Here is a 22197-nt window from a genome sequence, read left to right as displayed (position 1 = left end):
GCCTCTCCTGATCTCCCCCACCTCAGGGGCACCGATCCTGTCTGGCCTCCACTTCTCCTCCCCCCTCTGTCCCGCTATGTCCTACCAGTTCAGTGTGGGATTCCTCCCGTCTCTTTGGATGTCAGAGTCCCCCACCAGCAGCCGGCAGGCACCCTAGCTGTGGGGAGATGCTAATTCCACGTCTTCCCACATTGGCATCTTGAATCCATCTTCTTCATTGTAGTTTTTGTACACATTTCTCTTATGAGCATTTTTTCACATGTCTGAGCCCTTTCTCTGAATTCCCCGTTCACATCCTTTGTCCATCTTTTCATCAGGGTTTTGACCTTTTTTCTTATCAATTTGTATTTGTTCTATATAAATTAGGGATGAGTTGCAGTATTTCTTCCAGATTATCACTTGTCTTTTGGCTTTGCTTATATTACTTTTTCTTCCATGTGTAAGTTTAGTTTTATGCTGTCAATTCACTTTTTTATGACTTCTAGGTTTTCTGTTACTTTAGACAGGTTTGAAGTTATAATTTTTGCATGTTTCCTCCTGGTACTTTTGTAGTTTCATTTTTCACATCTGCATATTGATACACATCACACACTGATGGTTATTCTAGCACTCTTGGGTCCAACTTAATTTTTCCTTTGAAAAAAATTGTTCCAATCTTATTAAATATTCCATCTTTTCCTTCTTGTATGAAATGCTATCTTTATCATAGTCTAAAATCCCATATGAATTAGGGACTATTTCAGAACTTCCTACTCTGTTGCATTGGACTGTCTCTTCATGCTGATTATGTTACTGTAATTAAGCATTTAGAGTAGGATTTTATTCCTTGCAAATAATTTAATCTCATTTTTCCACTTAAAAAACATTTTCCTCATTATTCTTTGTTAATTTCCAAATAAAGTTAGGATCACCTTTACTAGTTAAAAAAATATATTTTTTCTCTGGGATAGGATTTAACATATAAATTTATTTAAGAAGCCTGATGTCTTTATATATTTTTTTCTTCCTAACCAAGAACAAGGTAGGCTTTTCCATATGTTTAGGTGTTATTTCATAATCTCCAAAAGTGTTTTCAGGCACATTTATATATGTCTTACACATTTATTAACTGAGTAAATAGATTAAATGTAATCTTAGGTATTTTATTTTTATTCTATTATAAATGTGGTCTTTTACTCCCATATATCTTCTAAATGGTTGTTGTATCATGAAAACTTTTGATTTCTATTTACTTACTTTCTATATTACTAACTCAGTTTTTAGTTGAGATCCTTGGGTGCATACTTGTAGCCTCTGGAATTGTGATGGTTTTGCCTCTTCCTTTCCAACTTTTGATTTTTCTTTTTTTTTTTTTCTTGTCTAACTGTGTTGGCTAATATCTTCAGGACAATAACCAAGAGGGATAACAGTGGTCATTCTTTTCTTGCTTTTGATGTAATTAGTTATTAGTTTTCTCCACTGTATTGGCTTTTGGACTGAATTTTAATTTTTTGTCCAGAGATTGAATTTTGAGATTTGGAGAAAAGTCTATTTGAAACACAAATCTTGAATCAGCATTCATTATTCCCAGTGACAGAATGTTCAATGAAATTTTTGTTGAAGTTTCAAATGACAGATAAACTCAGCCAATTTTCAGCACAATTCACCAAAAAATCAGAAAGGCTCTTTAATATTTTTGCACCAATTAATTTTATTTAGCACAATCTGTGTCATCTAAAAATTAGGTGTTTTCCCCCCCATCAGTGTTTCCTTATTTATGAATACTTCTAGAAATCCCTGAAAATTTCTACTTAAGTTTTTCTGTTTTAGGCAGACATCACACTGACACGACATTAAAACATTTGTCTGGGGTCATGATAGAAGAAAGCTCATTGTCTCTCCTGGGGCCACTGGGAATTGGCATGAATGTCATTCTGTGGCCACACAGGAGTGTCTGGAGTTATTCCTGAGGTAGAGTTTCAACAACAAAGCTCAGAAGAGCACAAAGTGAGGAGTAATGATTAAAAAATTAAGTGGTGATATTATCAAGTAATAGCTTGTGAATAATACTGTGTTATCAGGAGAGAAAAGGATTCCTTAGAAATGGGACCAAGCCCTATAATTCTCTCAAGGAACTGTAAGTTTTAAAGAAATATACTTAATGGAAGAAGAAGGACAATGGCTCATGTGACAAAAAATATCCATTGTGTTGCCTGTTTTGGGTAAAATAAAACAAATATCTAAGCCAAGCAAGAGGGTCACTTCACTTAGTATTTCTGCTCACAAATGAGGAATATCAAACTCTAGGATGGTTGGAGTTTTCTCATGGTTTGTTTCCATGCCACTTGCACATCCTTGCAAGCAATCAAAACCAGAATTTTCCAGTCATTGTTATTCACTGGGGTTCCCCAACATAGGCTGTTTAATTGAGATGGTATACCTGAACAGCTGCAACCAGTTCAGCTGGGTACATAGATATCTGGTCCAAAGCTGAACTTTCCTGGCTTTGAAAAGGTTCACTGGAATCCAGACTTGTGAAGTGTGTCAATTTATGGCACTCCGTGACTTTGTGACCAGCAGAGTCTTGCTCAGAGGCTGTAGTGGTTGACAGAGGTTAGAGCCTTGTTCATTAGTTGTTCTTTGGTTCTTCTGGGTGTGGCCCATATGGATTCTGACTTGTAGCAGAGCTCTGCACTGTCTTTCGGCATTTGGTTGAGTAGATAATGAATATGCTTCGCATTAGGAAAATGCCAGCAATGACTGCAAAGTAACTCCCATAAACTAAAAACTAGAGAAAAACAGAGTTAGACACACATGAAATATGACTATCTATGTTATTGATAATACATAGTGATGCTGTTGATTTACTTGGATGATGGGGTAACCGAGAATCAGGATCTTAATATGGATTTTTTAGATGTGCACAATACTCTCTTTTCCCCTCTTAGAAGAACAAGGCATGAAAGGGTAAGCAATGCAGTAACTAAGAGTGTGGGCTCTGGGGTCAGGGTTGCTTGGATTCAAATTCTAGCACATGCCACCAATAGTGAAAGAAACGCTAAATCCCACTGATTTACGTGTCTATGTTTGGAGGATAGTGCAATGCTATATGTAATGTCTCCAGGAATGAGTTTTCGACACTGAGGTTACTTTTTACTTGCCTTATCCCCTTTTTTTCAGATCCACATGTAAAATGTGAAATTGGACTAATTTTAAGTCTCTCAGTACTCTGAGAGACTTAAAAGGGAGGTGAACTCTGTAGCCACGTACCCCTTCCCAGTTGCATCTTAGTATATTGTGGTACTGGACCACGGGGGAAGGAGGAGACATAAGGGGGACATGAAGGCAAGAGTGTTACCTGATAGGGTTTTAGGGACCAAAGGCAAATGCTAACCTATAGTGATTACTGCTCAAAACCTACTTGGTTTTACAGTTGATAGTTAAAGGCATGGCTAATTTTACTTTATTTTATTTAAGTTTTTTTTTTTTGATGTGGACCATTTTTAAAGTCTTTTTTGAATTTGTTACAATATTGCTTCTGTTTTATCTTTTGGGTTTTTGGCCGTGAGGCATGTGTGTTCTTACCTCCCTGACCGGGGATCAAACCTGCACCCCCTGCATTGGAAGGTGAAGTCTTAACCACTGGACTGCCAGGGAAGTCCTAAGGCATGGTTTATTTTAAAATTTGCCTAGCCAAGAAATTCAATACTGCCAGTGGTAAGGTTGAAAAAGCCCTCTGAGATGACCAGGTTATTCTACATCCCCCCCCAACTGCGTGAATAGGAAAATGGAAGTACTGCAGCTTACCTGAATGTGGACTGGCAGCCTCAATCCTCCCTGATCTACTACGATCACGGTTATAACAGTCTGAATCACCAGGGCGATGAAGGTGTTGATTCCAAACACCAGGGCGTAGCGTTCCACACTCAGATTAACTGCGATCTGAAACCTGTCATTCAACATAGAATAAGATTTTTAACGAGAACGTACATGGGATTCTTATCTTTAAAAGAAAATGAAGAGAAAGCAGTGTCTTGTTAACAGCACTTTTTGTCTAAATCTCCTCCAGTGTAGACAAACGGGCAGAACAAGGAAAAAATATATACTTAAAGTCTGAATTAAAATATACTTAAAGCAAATATGGCAAAATTCCTCCTATCCAATTTAATGGTTCCAGAAATTAAACCTAAATGTTCTTCCTTTGAGATGACCCATATTAAACTGAGGCCAGAATTGGAATTGGAATTGGAATCATCTTCCACTTCTGGTTTAAATCTCATAAGAAACCTATTTTTTATAATTATATAGATATTGAAATCTTATTACAAAGCACTTTTGAAAGACTGGCAGATATATGTTATTTATAGTTCTTCCTTGGAATGCAGGTAAAAGGCTTTGGATTCTGAATATTCTTAAAATGAAAAGAAACAATGTCATCTTACCTTAACAAAATATTCGCCTTAAAAAAAACACAAGACACATGAGTTTGATACATTAAACAGATACCCTTTGGTGAAAAAAATGAACTTGCCTCAAGTTTCATCTCTTTCCTTTGTTTCATGATCTTTTCTCAGGGTCCACATTTCCGTGTTTTGTCAATTACTTATCAAGCATTTTTCACAGACTAAAACTCAAAACTTTATAAAGCTTTTGGCTCTACTTTCATGTGATTTGAAATTCAAATGTTTCTTATCTCTTTTGGTTAATACCAAAGCATATATCCTATAGTCAGCTTTCTCTGCACTTATATATAGAACCAAATGTTTTTAATCATTAAAAAAATGATCTCTGGGATTCATAGTTTCTTGTAATCTTTGCATCTACTTTTTTCAGTATCCACCTTGCTGAAAATATTTTGTTTCTTACAAAAGTATATGCCTGGAATTACTCAAGCAACCAAGTGAAATCAGAGGTGTAATCTAAACTTAATCATTCAAAATCAAATTGCATTACACCGTGCAAATTGGCAAACTGTTTGAAATAAAAATCACAACCTGACCATGTATCATTGCCTTTGGTTTATGAACTTACAGAACTTGTTTCCCTTGCTGATTAATATTAGCAATATTCGGTGAGCAATTAAATGAAAAGATGGCTCAATTGTGCCTAATTTAATATGAAGTAGTCAACATTTAATATTGCAATTGATTAAAATCCTTCCAAAGTTCTCAAAAGAATTATAGGAATACAGAAAAGAGAATATGGTTTAGTTTTAGGACTCGGAAGAAATGCTTAGTAATACTTACACTGCTATGGTGATAAGAAGCATATAGCCGGTCTTGAATAACAAAAAGCCTGCATAGCATGCCCATATGCTGGTCGTGTAATGCATGAGAAATAGAGAGCCTGCATTGACAACTGAGAAGATGGCCAGAGCCAACTCTCCCAGAAGATCCCAGTTGACTTTCACATAACCCACTGCAAAGGCAGCCAGGGCCCCTAAAGAAGAAACATTAAGGAAGATCCAACATATTGACTTTGCCCATGGGAAACATCAACATGTTCTCTTAAGAACTCAGGTCTCAGGTAATTCTGAAAGATAAACATATTGCTTTCCCAATTCGTGAAAATAGTGTGATCCACCTAAATGGGGATTTATCCATGTCTCAAGCATGTTTTCCTTTGGCTACTCTCTTTAATTTCTATTCTTTCAGTCATTTAGTTGTCACACTTTTAATTAGCATCAACTACATGCCAAGCACTGTTCTATGCAGAGGGACTAGAAAGGTTCCTAACCACCCACAGAGTGGGGAGAAATGATACATAAACTCAGTCACTTAATACAACATGCTCAGGGCAGGGATAGATAAAGGTGAAACAACTGCTCTGGCAGTACACCTAGCCTGATCATATTTGCCTTTCTTTATTGTTTTTCTCAGTGATAGGTAACAGATACGTTGCATCAGGTAGTAAGTTTTAGTCTTTATTACTAATCTTTCTTAATTTTACTTCTAATCTCCATCTTAATGTCTTCAAGATCTGGCTTAATTTACTTGAGGTTTTGGGTGAACAATTTACAGAGTTTAAGAGATTGAATAATTGACAGTAATTAGAGTTAGTAATTATAGTTCTCTTTAACAAAGTGAGAGATATTTATGTTTCAAATTATTGAGATTTGATTAACTTTTCCACATGTGATCTAGGCAAGAACCACACTACAAAAGACATAAAGTTACTTTTCTTCCCAGAAATTGGAATGTAGGAGAGATAATTTCAGTGAACTAACTCTAGTACAGTCTTGGTTTCCAGGAGTTAAACTGAAATCTCCTAAAAGGGAGACAATAATAAAACAGACACCACATGAGGTTTCTGAAAATTTATGTAAAACAGGGTGTGGAAATCTCCTACTTCCTAGAAAAATACCTTCAAAGTCTTAGTTGAATTTCAGTTTCCATTAACCAGGATATAAATATTTATTGTAGAGGGAACTTCAAAGGCAGATTTTCCTCTGATATTAGAATCCTGACTCACATAACATCTTCCACTTCTGATTTAAATCTCATAAGAAAGCTAATTTTGAAAATTTGTGGTGTAGAGCCTGGAATTTCTTAAAGATGGGCACTAGCTAAATCAAATTCTTTATTAACAAAAACCCTTCCAGTGATAATTTGGAAGTCTTAAAAGTTCAGTTCATTTTCTAAAATAATAAAAACACCTTTTTTATACACAAGATGCCTATTTTCTTTTTGATATTAAAAACAATCCTGAAAGAACAGAGGGCATTATTAACACTTTTCTTGATGATGAAATGGAATCTTGGGAATCTGACTAGAATGTGATCACTTGGTGCTGACTTCCGAGCTCTTGAGTTACCAGTAACTGCAACACATTAAATAGAAATGTCCTGTCTCTCTTTTTGCCCCACTGCCTTCTATTCCTGGAAAAGATTAATATGCCTTCTGAACAGACCTAATTTACCACCATGGAGAATTTAGCAACTGGAGAAATGAACTTAGTTGGGGGGTAGCCCATCAAAGGAAGATCAAAGTTTACTTACCTCCAAAGGTTGCAATAGCTTCTACTGCTCCATTATATATTATGGAACTCTGGCCTGGTGCCTTGTAATCCCACAGGACTTGAACATAGTTCAAAACCTGGTTAAAACCTGCTGTGGAAAAAGACCACCATAGGGACCAGTAAAAAAGATGTTTTGAGGAATAACACTCCTTCAAATCTTGTAACCACTGCACAAAAACTCTCAAAACTACACTTTCTGGCTTTGGGCTGCTCCAATGGCCATCATATGGGTTCCCTGAAACAGTGACTACTTCTTGTCCACCTGGTTCATGATCCTTTTGAGGTTCCTCTAAGACAGCATCCTTTCCTGGTGGCTTTGGAGGACCTTCTTTGCTGGGTTTTGCATGAAAAAACATGCTCTTCTTAGGCATTGGTAGGAAAAGTGAGAAAAGGAAGGCCATGGAGACAGAGGCCAAGGATATGACGTTGAGGTAAAAGTACGATAGGTTGGCCAGGGATACCAAGAGTTGGGCCAGCACTGAGGCCGCCGTGTAGGCCACCAGTGTGGCACTCCTGCAGTAGCCACTCACTTTCTGATAATGCTCTGGGCTGACCACGCTGTAAATGTAGGCATAGTAGGCCACCTCGGTGGCAGTGACCATCCCATAGAAGAACTCTACGACCTGCATGGTCTTCACTCCTTGGCCAAACAAGAGCAGCAGCCAGGTAATGATGAAGCTGATCCCTTGTAGGTTGATGACTGGCTTGTAGCGGACGTAATCGGTGAGGATAAACACTGGGAACAGCAGCACCAGATATGAGTATGTCCACACGGGGAAGATCTCATTTGTGATCTGCAGAGTTGAAAAATGGATCCTGTGACCATGAAGCACCAGGAAGTGAGGAGGGTTACCTTTCTCAGATTCGTGCATTACTAAGGTACATGTCGCTTGCCCGATACAAAAGTCTGCATCCAATCAAATAGGGTATTCTTCGTATTATGAGAAAGCACAATAGAAAACTGATTTTCAAGGAACCCAGTAGGAAAGGAGAGCTCCCCCCACCCCACCAAAAAACCCACTTCATATACTTACATGCATCTCGGTAGAAGAATATATTGGCTTAATGTGCAATCTGAGCTATATTAAATTTATAATAGTATGTACACTAGAGCCCAGGCATACCTCATTTTATTGTGTTTTGCTTTATTGTGCTTTGCAGATATCGTGTTTTGTTTTGTTTTGTTTTTCACAGATTAAAGGTCTGTGGAAACCTGCATTGAGCAAGTCTATTGACACCATTTTTCCAATAGCATTTGCTCACTTCATGTCTTTGTCACATTTTGGTAATTCTTACAATATTTCAAGCTTTTTCATTATTATTATATTTGTTATGGTGATCTATGATCAATAATCTTTGATGTTACTATTGTAATTGTTTTGGCGTTTTTTTAGCAATAAAATATTTTTCAATTAAGGTATATACTTTTTTTAGACATAATGCTATTGCACACTTAATAGACTATAGTATAGTGAAAACATAACTGTTTTTTTTTTTTTTTGCGGTACACGGGCCTCTCACCGCTGTGGCCTCTCCCGTTGCGGAGCACAGGCTCTGGACGCACAGGCTCAGCGGCCAATGCTCACAGGCCCAGCCGCTCCGCGGCATGTGGGATCTTCCCCGACCGGGGCACGAACCCGTGTCCCCTGCATCGGCAGGCGGACTCTCAACCACTGCGCCACCAGGGAAGCCCCATAACTGTTTTATGCACTGGGAAATTAAAAAAAAATTTGTGTGATTGCTTTATTGCAATGCTCACTTTATTGCAGTGGTCTGGAACCAAACCTGCAATATCTCTGAGGTGTGCCTGTAAACTAGTTAAAAATTGTTCAACAGACACGTGTGGGTTTTTCAGGCTATTAAAAAATACTATTCTCTTCTTGTTCAGAGATAACAACACTAGATAAAGCAGCTACAGTGTTAGAATAATCCAGCAACCTTTACCTTTATGTGATTCATCATTATGGCAAAAATCTCAGCCTTGCAAGTCTGGATGAACACCCAGATGAAGACAGCACAGGGTAAATCATCTTGCAGAATTATGGTGTGGGAACAAGCAATGCATTTCCTCTCCTTCCTGGCCAAATTTGCTGGGCTCCCAACCCCGTTTGCCTCCAATTCTACTGATTTGTCTCTGCTCACTCAATTCTGGCCTCACTTTAATATGAGTCATCTCATGGATTTAGTCAGAAATGCACGGCACCTCAAGGTTCATTCACAGAAAGGACTGAAGAAGTTGTTGATCTTTGGGGCGTGATGGGTACAGGTGCAGGTCAGCTGCATTAGACTTTGTTCTGTGCCCCCTGCTTTCTCCAGCAACCTCAGTGGTTCCTGTTTCGATGACAGAGGAATGTTCAGTGATTTGAAAGGCTAATGTAACTGGGCTGCGCCTTTGAGGTCCAGCTGGTCCATAGTGGTCAAGGAAGCAGACCCCTGGGGCTCACTGGTTGATTCTGGATGTCTATCTGTTGTTTGCTTTGTCTGAATAGTGACATGCTTCCATCCGGGAAACTTTGAAACAGAGTTGCCCCTAAGTGATTTTACAATACAATAGAATAAGCTTGCCCTTCCGTCCATACTACCTTATCACCAAATAAAGCAGCATCAGTGAGCCTTTCAGGTGAAGCCACACACTCTACAGTGTTTTCTTAGCTATGGCTGGAGACTATAAAACCAGCCCAGGGTAATTCTCCGACTGGGTCAGTGCACTTTCTTGTTGCACTTGTCATAAAAAAAAAAAAAAAAAAAAAAGAGGTGGATCCTTTGAGTAAGAGAATTGGGACTTCTGGGGAAGATAAAGCTGTTAATGTCTCACCTGCTGATAAATAGTTTTTCAAAATGGAGTTAGTGTCCTAAAGAAATCCTACAATTTTTAAACACATTCTGCTTATACCCCAGCAGGCTAAAAGTTTATTAGGACTAGATCCTGTGCCTGGCATCATTGATTTTATTTTAGGATTAGTATAATAGAATTAGGATTAGTATAATAGAATCAATGAAGACTTGACATGTTCCCATGCATTAAGCCTAATGTTAGAAGTCTACAAAAGTGAAAATATTTGTTACACATGCAATGTGTTTTGGTTTCCCATTTTTGCAAGTGTGAGGAGGAAAGAGTAGTTTGAACAGTTCTATAAAATAACACATACTATGAAGATGGGATTCATTGAGGTCAGTGTGTTAATCTTATTTCCAGTTGAATGAAAACGTCACTCTAGGTCCTTGTTTGAGTCCTGTAAGATTAAACCACATCAAGATATGTATGTATATTAACTCACCTCTTCACTGGTCAGGTTTTTATCTGGCCCAGATAAATACAGCATAAGGAAGGGTTCTGAGGGTCTCATCGTGGAGAAGAATCCAAACAGGCAGAGGATCACAGTGGGATAAATCCAGGAATGGCTCGCTGAAGTTTGGAAACAACTCATGGCTGATCAAATGGAAACAAAACAAAAATTAACTGATGTTTATTCTTTCTGGCATCCTGGATGTCATGAAAAGCTCATTTCTAAATGTTTAATGAAAGGACAAAGTTTCATCCATCTGAAGCTGACCTGAAAAGGTGAGTGATGAATAACTGCTTTCAAATATTCCTTAGGAGAATCGGTCAACCCTCCTTTGCCAACAAACTTCTTACTCATTATTGCTGCGGGAAGAGTCTCACTTCTTTAGTGCTCTCCGTCATAAACATGGTAATAAGTAGCTACTAATAATTGGTAAACAATGGACCAGTGGATGTTTAAAAGTAAGTAAAACATTGGCTAGTGAATTACTGGTGTACAGGCATACCTCAGAGTTACTGCCGGTTTGGTTCCAGACCACTGCAACAAAGCAAATATTACAATAAAGCAAATAGCACACATTTTGTGGTTTCCCACTGCATACGGAAATTATGTTTACACTGTACTGTAGTCTATTAAGTGTGAAACAGCATCATGTCTAACAAAGCTATGTGCGTACCTTCATTAAAAAATACTTTATTGCTAAAAAATGCTAACCGTCATTTGAGCCTTCAGCAACTCGTCATCTTTTTGCAATGTTAACATCCAAGATCACTAGTCACGGGGTCACCATGACAAACATAATAAAAATGAAAAAGTTTGAAACATTGTGAGAATTACTGAAATGTGACACAGAGTCACGAAGTGAGCAAATGCTGTTGAAAAAGTGGTGTTGATAGATTTGCTCCAGGCAGTGTTGCCAAAAACCTTGAATTTGTAAAAACTGCAGTATCTGTGAAGGGCAATAACGTCAAGTGCAATAAAACGAGGTCTGTCTGGACACGACCTTCTAGGAGGTCAAAACCAAGAGAACAGAGACTGAGTTGCTCAAGGCTTCTTCTGTCTGCACACTTTATTTTGCGTGGAAACTTCTGACTCAGAAATCTTAATACACTGTATTTACACCTTTTCCCTCCATCAGGCTCTCCCTTGCTTAGTATTGTGCTTGACACATAATAGACCTCCAAGTTATTTTTGTTAGGTGTCTATGATCTGAGAATTTATAATTCTTCAGTTAAAAACTTAAACTGGATAAAGCTCTGACTTGCCATCTTTTCCATATTTCCCCCCTTTTCCATCCTGGTGCTAACTCTGGGCTGGGAATAGAAGGTGTCACGTCTTAGACTGTTCTTCCGCTTTTCTTTTTGACTGGGCCCATCTCATCTCTAAGTCTGAAGTTTCACACCACTCAGTGGGGCAGGTAGCTCATTAACAGTTCATACTCAGTTCATAGGTTTTTCCTAACCCAGAAATAAAATTGCTTGAACTTCACATTTCAGACAAAAACTCCAGTAGAGGATTTCATTTATCACTGCACAGAAAAACAAGAACAGCAAAGTCCTTATTTTACGGTGGCCACGTTTGAAAACATCTTGCTTTTTCATGGGGATTACAATGTGCAATGGGAAAGCTCACCCTCATGCCTTCATATTTTGGATCAAGCATTACTTTGTAAAGGGGACACATTTTTTGGTGGTCTTGCGCGTGGTTAAGTTCTCTAAGTCCTAGGAAAGAAACTAACCTGCTGTATGATGTTTTTCTGTATCTAATCTAACTAAATCCTCATAATAACTATAACACACAATAATTTCCCAGATTCCCAGGTGAGGATATGGGAGATCCAGGATGTCCAACAACTGGCTTCAAACCACATGGTCAAGATTTGAACCCAGTCTTCCTGGCTCCCAGCTCCAGGGTCCTGTCACCTGCTCCACTTGGCCTCATTCTGGTGGCCTTCTTCCTTGGCTGCTGTTATTAACCTAATGACATCCTCTCCCCACAGTGAGGGAAGTGTTTTTATGAACACATTCATGCTGAAGAGTATGGCTTAATACCCAGAGCTTCCAGGGGCAATTACAGGTTGAAAGTGGGCCAGAGAGAGGGGAGACGATGCTCACTCCACAAGAGCAAGGTGGGGTGGGAACTCTGCTAGGGGCTGAGGAGGTGGGGGACCTGCTGAATCACACCACTGGCCTGCCACCCACCCGACCCATTCACAAGGTGGTCCCAGACAGCTGCGTCGTTCCTCTCTTAAGTTAAATGAGTTTGTTTCTGTCAACAAAACCCTTGATGAGGCTGCACAGAGATCAGGGGAAGGATACGGACATGGAAGTGGATTAATGTGAACAATGTGACAATGTGAACTTCTTGCCAAGAGCGTATTGGATTTGACGGTCCTCTACCTCCTGCCTCAGCCTAGAATGCACGGGATTTATCTTCTTCCTGAGTTGCTACCACGGTTTGTGAGTAATGTTTTTATAGAAAGGGCTATCCTGGGTAGGCCATTACTAAGGCTTGGCCATCTTTCAAAGGGTAGTCTTAATGGGGTGACATCGGCTGACTCTACATCTAGAACATTCTTTCCATCTGCTGACCATGGATTGTGCACTAACTCCACAAGTCATTGTTCTCTCTGTGCATCTCAGAGACCTAGGACTATGCCCGTGGTCCCTGGGCTGAGAAGAGACCCCTGGCTCATCTATCGTTGCATCTGATAACTGTCCTCCCATCCAAGTATTGATATCAACCAGGCCCGACCCTGCTTAGCTTCCGACATCAGGTGGGATGGGGTGCGTTCAGCGTGCCAGGGCCATAGACACAGCTGTTCTAATAGTGCTGCACCATTGGGTTTAGTTGGGAAGGTCAAGCAGAGAAAGACAGTATATGTAAGCAGGAGGGCAGAGCCTTTTGTCTGTTTGGGTCTTTGCTCTATTCCTGTGCCTAGAAGAGCTCTCCACACAGTAAGTCTCGTAGAAGGAAGGGGATGAACCTCTGAGAAGCAGGAAAGCTCTGTCTGGATTTCCTGAGGGCCCTTCCTAGTAGCACCAGGTAAAGGCCAAGGAGGTTTTCAACTGTACAAGCACCTTGCATTCAGTTGCTCGTCTGTAAAGTGGGATAACAATGCTACCTGCATGTGTGGGCTTTTTGTGGGTACCAAGGGCTTTGATACCTGGAAGGGACTTGGCGCCTTGCTGGGCACAGAGCTGCCGCTCCAACATGTCATTTTCCCTCCCTTGGCTCTCTCCACGTGGCAGGCCCCACAGTGATTCGGGCTTAACGAGGAGAAAATGAGGGAGGGTGTCTGGGTTTAGCTGAAAACAACTGAGAAACACCTGGGTGGGGGGGGGTCACACGTGGGCCCGAGGATGCTGGGCTCCCTTCTCTCCTCCTTTTCCAGCCCCTTCCCACAGAAACAGACGCATGCTCCAAAGCTAGTTTTTCTGCCGGAGAAAATGAGAGAAGGCGTCTAAGCGAACACGCGCAGGAGTCCTTTAACCGAGGAGGGCTGAGTAGAGCAGCTGGTTTAGCTGCAGCAGGAGCTCCTACACCCTTTCTGAGACCCTGTCTCACCTGCTGGCGATTCTTCAGCCTCCAGGGCCACGGCCCCTGTCCCCGCCCGCTGCCTGCTGCCCCCTGGGAGACTCTGAGACTCTGGGCTGCTGGCATCTGGCTGTTCTTCTCCCTCCCCCCACCCACTGCCCAGGGTCTCCTCGTCAAGCACTTGCCTCACTGCATAGCCCTTCTCAACCCTGGCCAGTCACTACGACTGTGAACTTGACTCGCATCATCATCACCGGGGGTTTGGTGAAAATACGGCTTCCGGGACTCCAGCCCTAAAGTGTGATTCAGTAGGCACGGTGAGGCCTAGGCATCTGCATTTATAGGAGTTGAGTGAGTCTGATGCCTGAGGCCCAAGAACCCCTTCTCCCTTATCCATGCACTGGGCTGAGCAGCTCCACGCCGCAGTGTGGTGGGGGAGGTGGCGGAAACCATCCAGGGAGCTTTCCCACACCTACACATACACCTATTACCCCCAAATTCTCTGCTGGACTCTAGGCCCTGGAGAGTCCAGGACGGGTGGAAGAATCCTCAGGGGCTTCCGACGTTTCAGATAGGACTCTCCAATCCTGCCCCACCCACTATTCCCTTGATGCGCACACAGCACTCCGTCTGTGACCTGCTCTGTCCCATCCAACCTAAACTGCTTATCCAACAGTGTCTGTGTTCAGCCCTGAACAAAGCACCACGGCTCTGGCTCCTTCAGTCACCACAGCGATTAATATATATTTAAATATGTATACATATTTTTATTATACATTTTATATATTTATATATATTATGTTAAATTATAATATAATGTCAATATATTTTATTATATATTTATGTTATATCAAATTATATTATATATTTATAATATATTTATATTATATATAAATATAATTTATATATTATAAAATTTATAAATTTATATATTTATGTTATATATAATATATAGTTTATATATTACATAAAATATATTTATATATTTACATATTACATATAAAATACAATATATTTATATATAATATGATATATAATTAATTATAATTATATATTATATAATACAGTAATGCCCAACTTATCAATGGTTCAACTTAGGATATTTTGACTCTATGATGGTGCGAAAGTGACATGCCTTCAGTAGACAGTGTACTTTGCACTCTGAATTTTGATCCCTTCCCAGGCTAGTGACATGTGGTCTCACCCATCCCTTCTCGTCATGCTGGGCAGAGGCAGCCTCCGCTCAGCCAGGCGATCAGGGTGAACAACCGACACACTTACCACCTTTCTGGACCCTGACAACCATTCTGCCTTTCACTTTCAGTACAGTATTCCACGCATTACATGAGACATTCAATACTTTAGTATAAAACAGGCTTTGTAGTAGATGATTTTGCCCAACTGTAGACTAATGTAAATGTTCTGAGCACGTTTAAGGTAGGTGAGGCTAAGCTGTGATGCTTGGTAGGTCAGGTGCATTAAATGTATTGTTGACTTAGGATATTTTCACCTTCTGATGGGTTTATTGAGGCCTAACCCTAACCCTTGGAAGTCAAGGAAGATCTGTATACAATATATTATATATATAAAATTTACATAAAATTAGGATTGTTCTAAGGATTAGAGACAAATAATTATATAAAGCAACTATATTATAGATTATATATGGATATATATATAGATATAGATTATATATATATATGGCCCCCAATTTCTCAGACGTGGGAACTGAACCTCCCCAGAGCTCATGGCCACTCAGCTAAAAAAGGTTAAATCTGAGTTCAGGTTTATCTTACTTTGGCTCCAAGTTTATCTTACTTTTCCCTGAGGGGTAGATGCCTCCTACTTCCGTGGCACCATGCCCACCATCTCGACATTTTCTTCTTCTCATTTCCTTGCCAGCTACCCCAAAAAGCGCTGTCAATATGGGCTCTAGGATTCCAACCGAACAACCTGGGTCCTGCCCAAATCCTCTCTCTCTTAGTGGAGAAGCCTGAGGCTACTGACCTCACAATGCTTGGAAGTACTAGTTATCTTCTTTTGTTTTTATCTTATTGAGGAGATGCTGCTCTTTCTGTCATCATGACTATGACTATGATAATCAAATCACTTATGCAATTTCTTTCTACAATTTTTACATTTGGAAAATTATTTTAAAATTTTAAATTGAAGTACTGTTGATTTACAATGTTGTGTTAGCTTCAGGTGTACAACAAAGTGATTAAGTTTATATATATATATATATATATATTTTTTTTTTTCAGATTCTTTTCCATCATAGGTTATTACAAGATATTGAAAACAGTTCCCTGTGCTATACGGTAGGTCCTTGATGCTTATCTGTTTTACCTATAGTAGTTTATATCTGTTAATCCCATACTCCTAATTTGTCCCTTTTGCCTTCCCTCTCTCTTTGGATAAAAACAAGCTTGTTTTCTATGTCCGAGTGTGCTTCTGTTTTGTATATACATTCATTTGTATTATTTTTTAGATTCCACATATAAGTGATATTATATAGTATTTGTCTTTCTCTGTCTGATTTATTTCACTAAGCATAATATTCTCTAGGTCCATCCATGTGGCTGCAAATGGTAGTATTTCATTCTGAGTAATATTCCATTGTGTATATACATACCACACCTTCTTTTTTTTTTTTTTTTAACACGTTAACTTATCCTTCCTTCCTTCCTTTCTTCCTTCCTTCCTTCCTTCCTTCCTTCCTTCCTTCCTTTCTGGCTGCATTGGGTCTTCGTTGCTGCACACGGGCTTTCTCTAGTTGTAGCAAGCGGGGGCTACTCTTCGTTGTGGTGCACAGGCTTCTCATTGCAATGGCTTCTCTTGTTGTGGAGCACGGGCTCTAGGCATGCGGGCTTCAGTAGTTGTGGCGCGTGGGCTCATTAGATGTGGCTCGCGGGCTCTAGAGAGCAGGCTTAGTAGTTGTGGCGCACAGGCTTAGTTGCTCCGTGGCATGTTAGATCTTCCGGGACCAGGGCTTGAACGAGTATCCCCTGCATTGGCAGGTGGATTCTTAACCACTGTGCCACCAGGGAAGTCGCATACCACATCTTCTTAATCTAATTGTCTGTTGCTGGATACTTTGGTTGCTTCCATGTCTTGGCTGTTATAAATAGTGCTGCTATGAATACTGGGATGCAGGTGTCATTTCGAATTAGTGTTTTCATTTTTTCCGGATATATACCCAGGAGTGAAATTGCTGGATCATGTGGTAACTCTATTTTTAGTTTTTAAGGAATCTCTATACTGTCTTCCACAATGGCTGCAAATTATTTTAACTTTTCTTTGACAATTTTGTGAAGTAGATAGAGGAGGTGGTATTGTCCTTGTTTTATATATAAGGAAACTGAGGGCCAGAGGCAATAAGATTTGTGCCGGTTTTCACATTTAACCAACATTAAAACCTGAACTTGGACTCAGTTTTTCTAATTACAAGTTCAGTAATCTTTCCTTTTACACTGTGTTGAGAGTGCCTGGCTATATCCTCAAAATTCCAATTCAAATTTATTTTAAATAGTGTTTTTCAGATTGTCAGTATCAAAAAATTTGAGTGGGCTGCCAACAGGATTAAAAAAAAAATGTTTCAGAAAAACATTAAATATCAAAGCGCACTGCAGAGTACGCCTGTGTTTTCCAAAACTTCTGTTTGGAATATATCAATACAGTTGACCCTTGAACCACGGGGGGTTAGGGGTGCCTACTTTCCTTGCCGTTGAAATCCAACTATAACTTATAGTCAGCCTTCTGTGTTCGCAGTTTCACCCTATCCATGATTCTGGATCCGCGGATTCAACCAACCAGCTTGGGTACTACTGGAGTATTTACTATTGAAAAAAGTCTGTAAATAAGCAGACCTGTGCAACTCAAAACCATGTTGTTCAAGGGTCAACTGTATATATATATGACCACACTGTACATTATTGCTGTGGATACAGCCAGTGGGTTAGAAGTTTCAGAGGAAAGAATAAGACTAAATATTGAATGACATCCCTCATAAGCACACCTGTTTACATCATCATAGAACACCTAGTCTATCTGGAAGGACCACAGCCTTCAGGGCAACGTACCATTCTGGAACAGGCTGGGTTTTTTGCTACTTGACCACTTATCATTCCACTTGAACCCCATAAAATTATCCTCCTTCTAAAGAGAGCTCTAAGCTTCCCTTTGCTTCATTGAATCTAACCTGAGGACATGAATCAGGTTGATTTTCTGAGTTGGCACTTTTGAAAGATGTTTTTCTTTCCCCTTTCTGCATTTTCCAAATAAGATAATCCTTTCCAAAGCTGCTCCTGTGGCAGTAATTCTCACATATTACTCACATGCTCCGTCACTGTTTTAAAAAAGGTACAAGGACACTGTGCAGGCAATAGATTAAAGGAGAAAAAAAAAAGGGCAGTCTCCAAACAAGTCAGCCTATCTGGCTACCATGACTCAAAATCTACAATGAAGACGGCGCAAGTAACATGAGAGGCTGTAAGAATCAGCAGAGACTCGGAGCAGCTACATCGACCATAGAGACTTCCTTGGTGGCCTGGGATGCCCTGGCGCACTCTTCAGAGGGCGAACTCCAGCTGACACAGCAGATGGAGCAGGTGAGCCCTGAGCTTTAGCCTCTGCGTCACTCCTGAGCCGCGGTGGCCCCAGGCAGGTTGCAGTCTCCCTGTGCCTCCTACCCCGCAGGCCAGACCCAGCCGTGCTATCTGCACACATGGGGGGCACATCACACGGGCCCTGGGCGTACACTGCCATGTGCACCACTGGGGTGACCAGCCAGCCCATGTGACCTGGAACGAACCCCAAAGGTCACCAACACCTTTGTGATGGGAAGCGACCCACCTAAATGACTTTGGGATCTATGCGTTCCTTTCTCTTTTTGCTGGCAGGGGGATAATGATTTTTTTTCTTTAAAATCCACAGCCATCCCACCAGGGATCCTTCATGTTCTACTGTTAAATCTTCAGCATCTCTCAATCTCTAATTTGGATCTAGTCCTAGAAGGTCCCACATTTTTACTGCTGCTTCCCTTTCTTCAAGGTATGTGGAGACAGTAACCTTCTTAACATAACAATCCCCTTCTAATCTGACTTCATTTTGAGGTGCTCAGAGGCTTTTCTTCATCTCCTAAAAAAATTAAGATTTACTTTCGACTATGATCAAGTTGGGCTGGTTGTTTCCATCTGCCTTGGAAAAATTTCTTTCTATGCAACCTCTTAACTGTTTTTAGTGTCTTGGTATCAGAGTTCAATTTTTCCTCTCCTCTTTTATTCCAATAATTACTATGTTGTTGACTTTTTCCATTTCTTTTGTTCTTTAATCACATCCTTAAATCTTTCCAACTGGTTTCAGGCCAACACTCTTTTCTATATGAATGTGCATAGCTTTAGGAATAATCCTAAGTGTTTCCCTAATTTATAATATCATCCCTGAAACTCCCATTTTTCTTATATTGACTGCAAAAGAAGTTCATTTGTCATTATAATTCTATGGTATGGGGAAAATAAAACTTTTTTTTAATGGAAAGCAAACAAAAATATTGACTTTGTTGCCAGGATCCCATTTTGAGTGAGTTTCAAGGTTAACCTAGAATGCACATTTCCTGGTTCCTCTACCAGGGAGTCCAGAGCCCTCCACTTTGCTGTATGTCCTTCAGTTAGTCTTAACTTGTAGACTCATTGTGTGAAATAAACATTTTCCATGTTTGTGCACATAAAAATTTTCGTGTATTATTCCTGTATACCACAGGGACCCACATTGGGCCTATGACAACTTGGACTTCATCTAAATTTCAGGCATGGACAGTGTCCTATTTCCTAATCCATAGGCTGTGAATATATACATAAAAATTCTTATGGCCGCAAATTTCTAAATACATATTTCCAGTGGCATAGGACAGGCAGCTATTAAAAAGCAAGAACTGTAGAAATTGACGCACACCAGTAGGCTTCCTGGCTCTGAGATCTGGGTGGATTTCCTAGATAAAAAGGACCTTAGTTGATCACATCCCCCCACCCACTCCCAGAAGATGGAATTCTGCTCCCAGAGCCAAAGTTTTCAGAGCTGCGGGGCTCCCTGAGGCAGGGGTCCAGACCTTCCCCAAAACCGGTTTTGCAATGGTTCCCACAACAGAGGGCCTGGAGTATAAGGGACTGGGTCAGCAGAAAGGATTCATTTTATTATATCCTCTTCCATGCTTGTGTAGAAGATGCTGCCAGAACTCAATGAGATGCTAATAATTTTGAAGGAAACTATCTAGAAGCCTCCGTCTCCACCCAGTTCCTATCCACCCCTCCTCACTAATCATTCCATTCATCTCGGAGAGGGTGCTTGACAAGACGACCAGCACCCGACAAGTGGGCATAATTTTCAGAACCTTCACTGTAGTCAGAACACCTATCTCAAATAACAGAGCAAGAGATTGATAATTTAAAATAATTATGAATCTCACAGCCTCTAAATTCCAAAGGGCTTGGGCAGCGGGGCAAGTAGATGACGTTTGCAAAAGGTTTCACTCCCCAAGGCCCAAAGCTTTTGTAAAAACAGAGGTAGAACCAATATTTGTTACATTTTCCAAAAAGCTCACGCTCCCCTTTTGGGTTTTCAACACTACCAGGCCAAGCTTCTCACCAGCTAGAAGCAAATCAAAAATGTAACCACCGAAAACTGAAACATTCGCTTTTTGCTGATTGAGAATAACAACTAATTATGCTTTTTAATCTACTTCCTACTAAAACAGAAGAAAATATGACTTTGAGTAAAACATCCAGCTCAAAGAGCTGCAGTCTGCTTAAGTCAAGACAAGGCAGTGCTGGAGGAAGGGCCGGGGAAGTGACTTCAGGGAACTGCTTAGTTACTGTTCTCTGCTGCAAAATCAGGGCTGGAGGGTGATTGCAGCAGTTTCTAGTGAGCTACTGCATTTTAGCTGTGACTTCATTGTATTTCAAATGCATTTTACTTATCTCTGTCTCACTCTCTGCAGAAAAACGAATTTGACCTCGTAAACTCTAGTATCATAGAGGACCATCTAGAAGAAAACGTATCTTTGTGACCTAAGGGCTGGCAAATATTTCATTGCAGTGACAGCAAGGACACAACTTGAAAAAGAGTGATACATTGAATTTCATCAAAAAAAACCATATTTACTCTTCAAGAGATACCATTAAGAAACTGGAAAGAAAAACGACAGAGAACACTTCCCAACCACTAGAAGGTCTAAGTACAAAAACACTAGCATACCAAATGTTCACAAAGATTTAGAGCAACTGGGTTTGTACACGTAGCTTGTGAGAATGTGAAATGGTACCAACTCTTTGGAAAACCTTTTGGCAATCTATACAAGAAAGTTCAAGCATTCATAATAGCAAAAGAAAAAAAAGGGAAGCAACTGAAATGTCCATTAAAAGGTGAATGAATAAACAATGCTGTATATTTAAGTAACCAATACTGATTTAATCAGCAATAGAAAGGAATGAACTATTGCAAAAATTTGGTTGAATGTGGAAAACATTATGCTGTCCCAAAGAATCAAGACTTAAAACTGTACGATTCCATTAATACATATAAAATCCTAAAACAAGCAAAACTAATCTGTAGTGGTAGAAATTGGATCAGTGGTTGCCTGGGGTAGGAGATGATAAGGGAGGGACTGACTTCAGTGGAATACAAGGGAACTTTCTGGAGTGATGAAAATGCTTTACATCTTGATTGTAGCGCAATTACAAACTTACATTTGTCAAAATTCATTTGCATTTTATGTACATTTTATTATACGCAAGTAAACGATACCTCAATAAAGATAATTTGAAAAAAAAGAACGAATCATTGATACTTGGAATAAGGCAAAATAAATCTCAAATATTATGCTGCCTAAAAAGAATCCAGACACAAAAGGGACACCCTTATATGATTCTCCTACTGAGAGAAATCAGAACAGTGATCACCTCTGGGGGCAGGTGGGGTGGGAACTGTCTGTAAAGGGGCATGAGGGAATTTTCTGGGGGTGATGAAATATCTTGATAATATCTTGATAAATATCTTATATCTTGATAAGCTATAGTTTCATGGGTGTATACAATTATAAACACTCAAACTTAAAATCTATACTTTATATTGTGTATACATTATACCTCAGTTAAAAGAAATACACCTGCTTCCCCCCCATCAGAGCATTTTGCCGTGTAGGACTCCCCAAAAGTTGCACTTTTCTTATTGGTGCAACAACTAAGGTTTTTCCAAATTCTACATCGGGGCAAGGCCTCTATTTAATCCAAAAAAAGAACATCATCTTTGAAACTGGGTCTGTCCTAGAATATTGGAATGGAAACAGTGACCATAAATCAAATCTAGGACAGGCCAACAAACTTTG

The 22197-nt window shown here is 39.9% G+C and overlaps 1 protein-coding gene and 1 long non-coding RNA gene across 2 annotated transcripts; one reads left to right on the top strand and one right to left on the bottom strand.

Annotated features, from left to right (window-relative positions):
- Positions 1-1775: 1775 nt before the first annotated feature.
- On the bottom strand, positions 1776-10424 carry SLC19A3 (solute carrier family 19 member 3). The gene is made up of 5 exons (XM_004326534.4): positions 10275-10424; positions 6977-7790; positions 5226-5418; positions 3787-3928; positions 1776-2767 (listed from the first exon to the last, which is right to left on the bottom strand). The coding sequence occupies exons 1-5, from the start codon at positions 10422-10424 to the stop codon at positions 2609-2611; spliced, it is 1458 nt and encodes a 485-aa protein (XP_004326582.1). The 3' UTR covers positions 1776-2608.
- A 7884-nt stretch (positions 10425-18308) lies between these two features.
- Positions 18309-20904, top strand: LOC109548016 (uncharacterized). Its single transcript, XR_002173999.3, has 3 exons — positions 18309-18427; positions 18753-18869; positions 20812-20904. It is a non-coding gene; the product is annotated as an uncharacterized lncRNA (long non-coding RNA).
- Positions 20905-22197: the final 1293 nt, after the last annotated feature.

The sequence above is a fragment of the Tursiops truncatus genome, chromosome 7 (assembly GCF_011762595.2).
Source record: "Tursiops truncatus isolate mTurTru1 chromosome 7, mTurTru1.mat.Y, whole genome shotgun sequence".
Taxonomy (NCBI): domain Eukaryota; kingdom Metazoa; phylum Chordata; class Mammalia; order Artiodactyla; family Delphinidae; genus Tursiops; species Tursiops truncatus.
The sequence above is the reverse complement of the archived record's forward strand: the minus strand, read 5'-3'. Positions and strand labels throughout refer to the sequence as shown.

What these genes read in the sequence shown, in the direction of transcription:
- SLC19A3 (XM_004326534.4), bottom strand. Translation starts at nt 10,424, where the DNA reads ATGAGTTGTTTCCAAACTTCAGCGAGCCATTCCTGGATTTATCCCACT. An exon ending in AAAACCTGACCAGTGAAGAG is followed by an intron (nt 7,791 to 10,274) that starts GTGAGTTAATAT and finishes TCAACTCTGCAG; the next exon opens with ATCACAAATGAGATCTTCCC. An exon ending in GGCTGCCAGTCCACATTCAG is followed by an intron (nt 2,768 to 3,786) that starts GTAAGCTGCAGT and finishes GTTTTTCTCTAG; the next exon opens with TTTTTAGTTTATGGGAGTTA.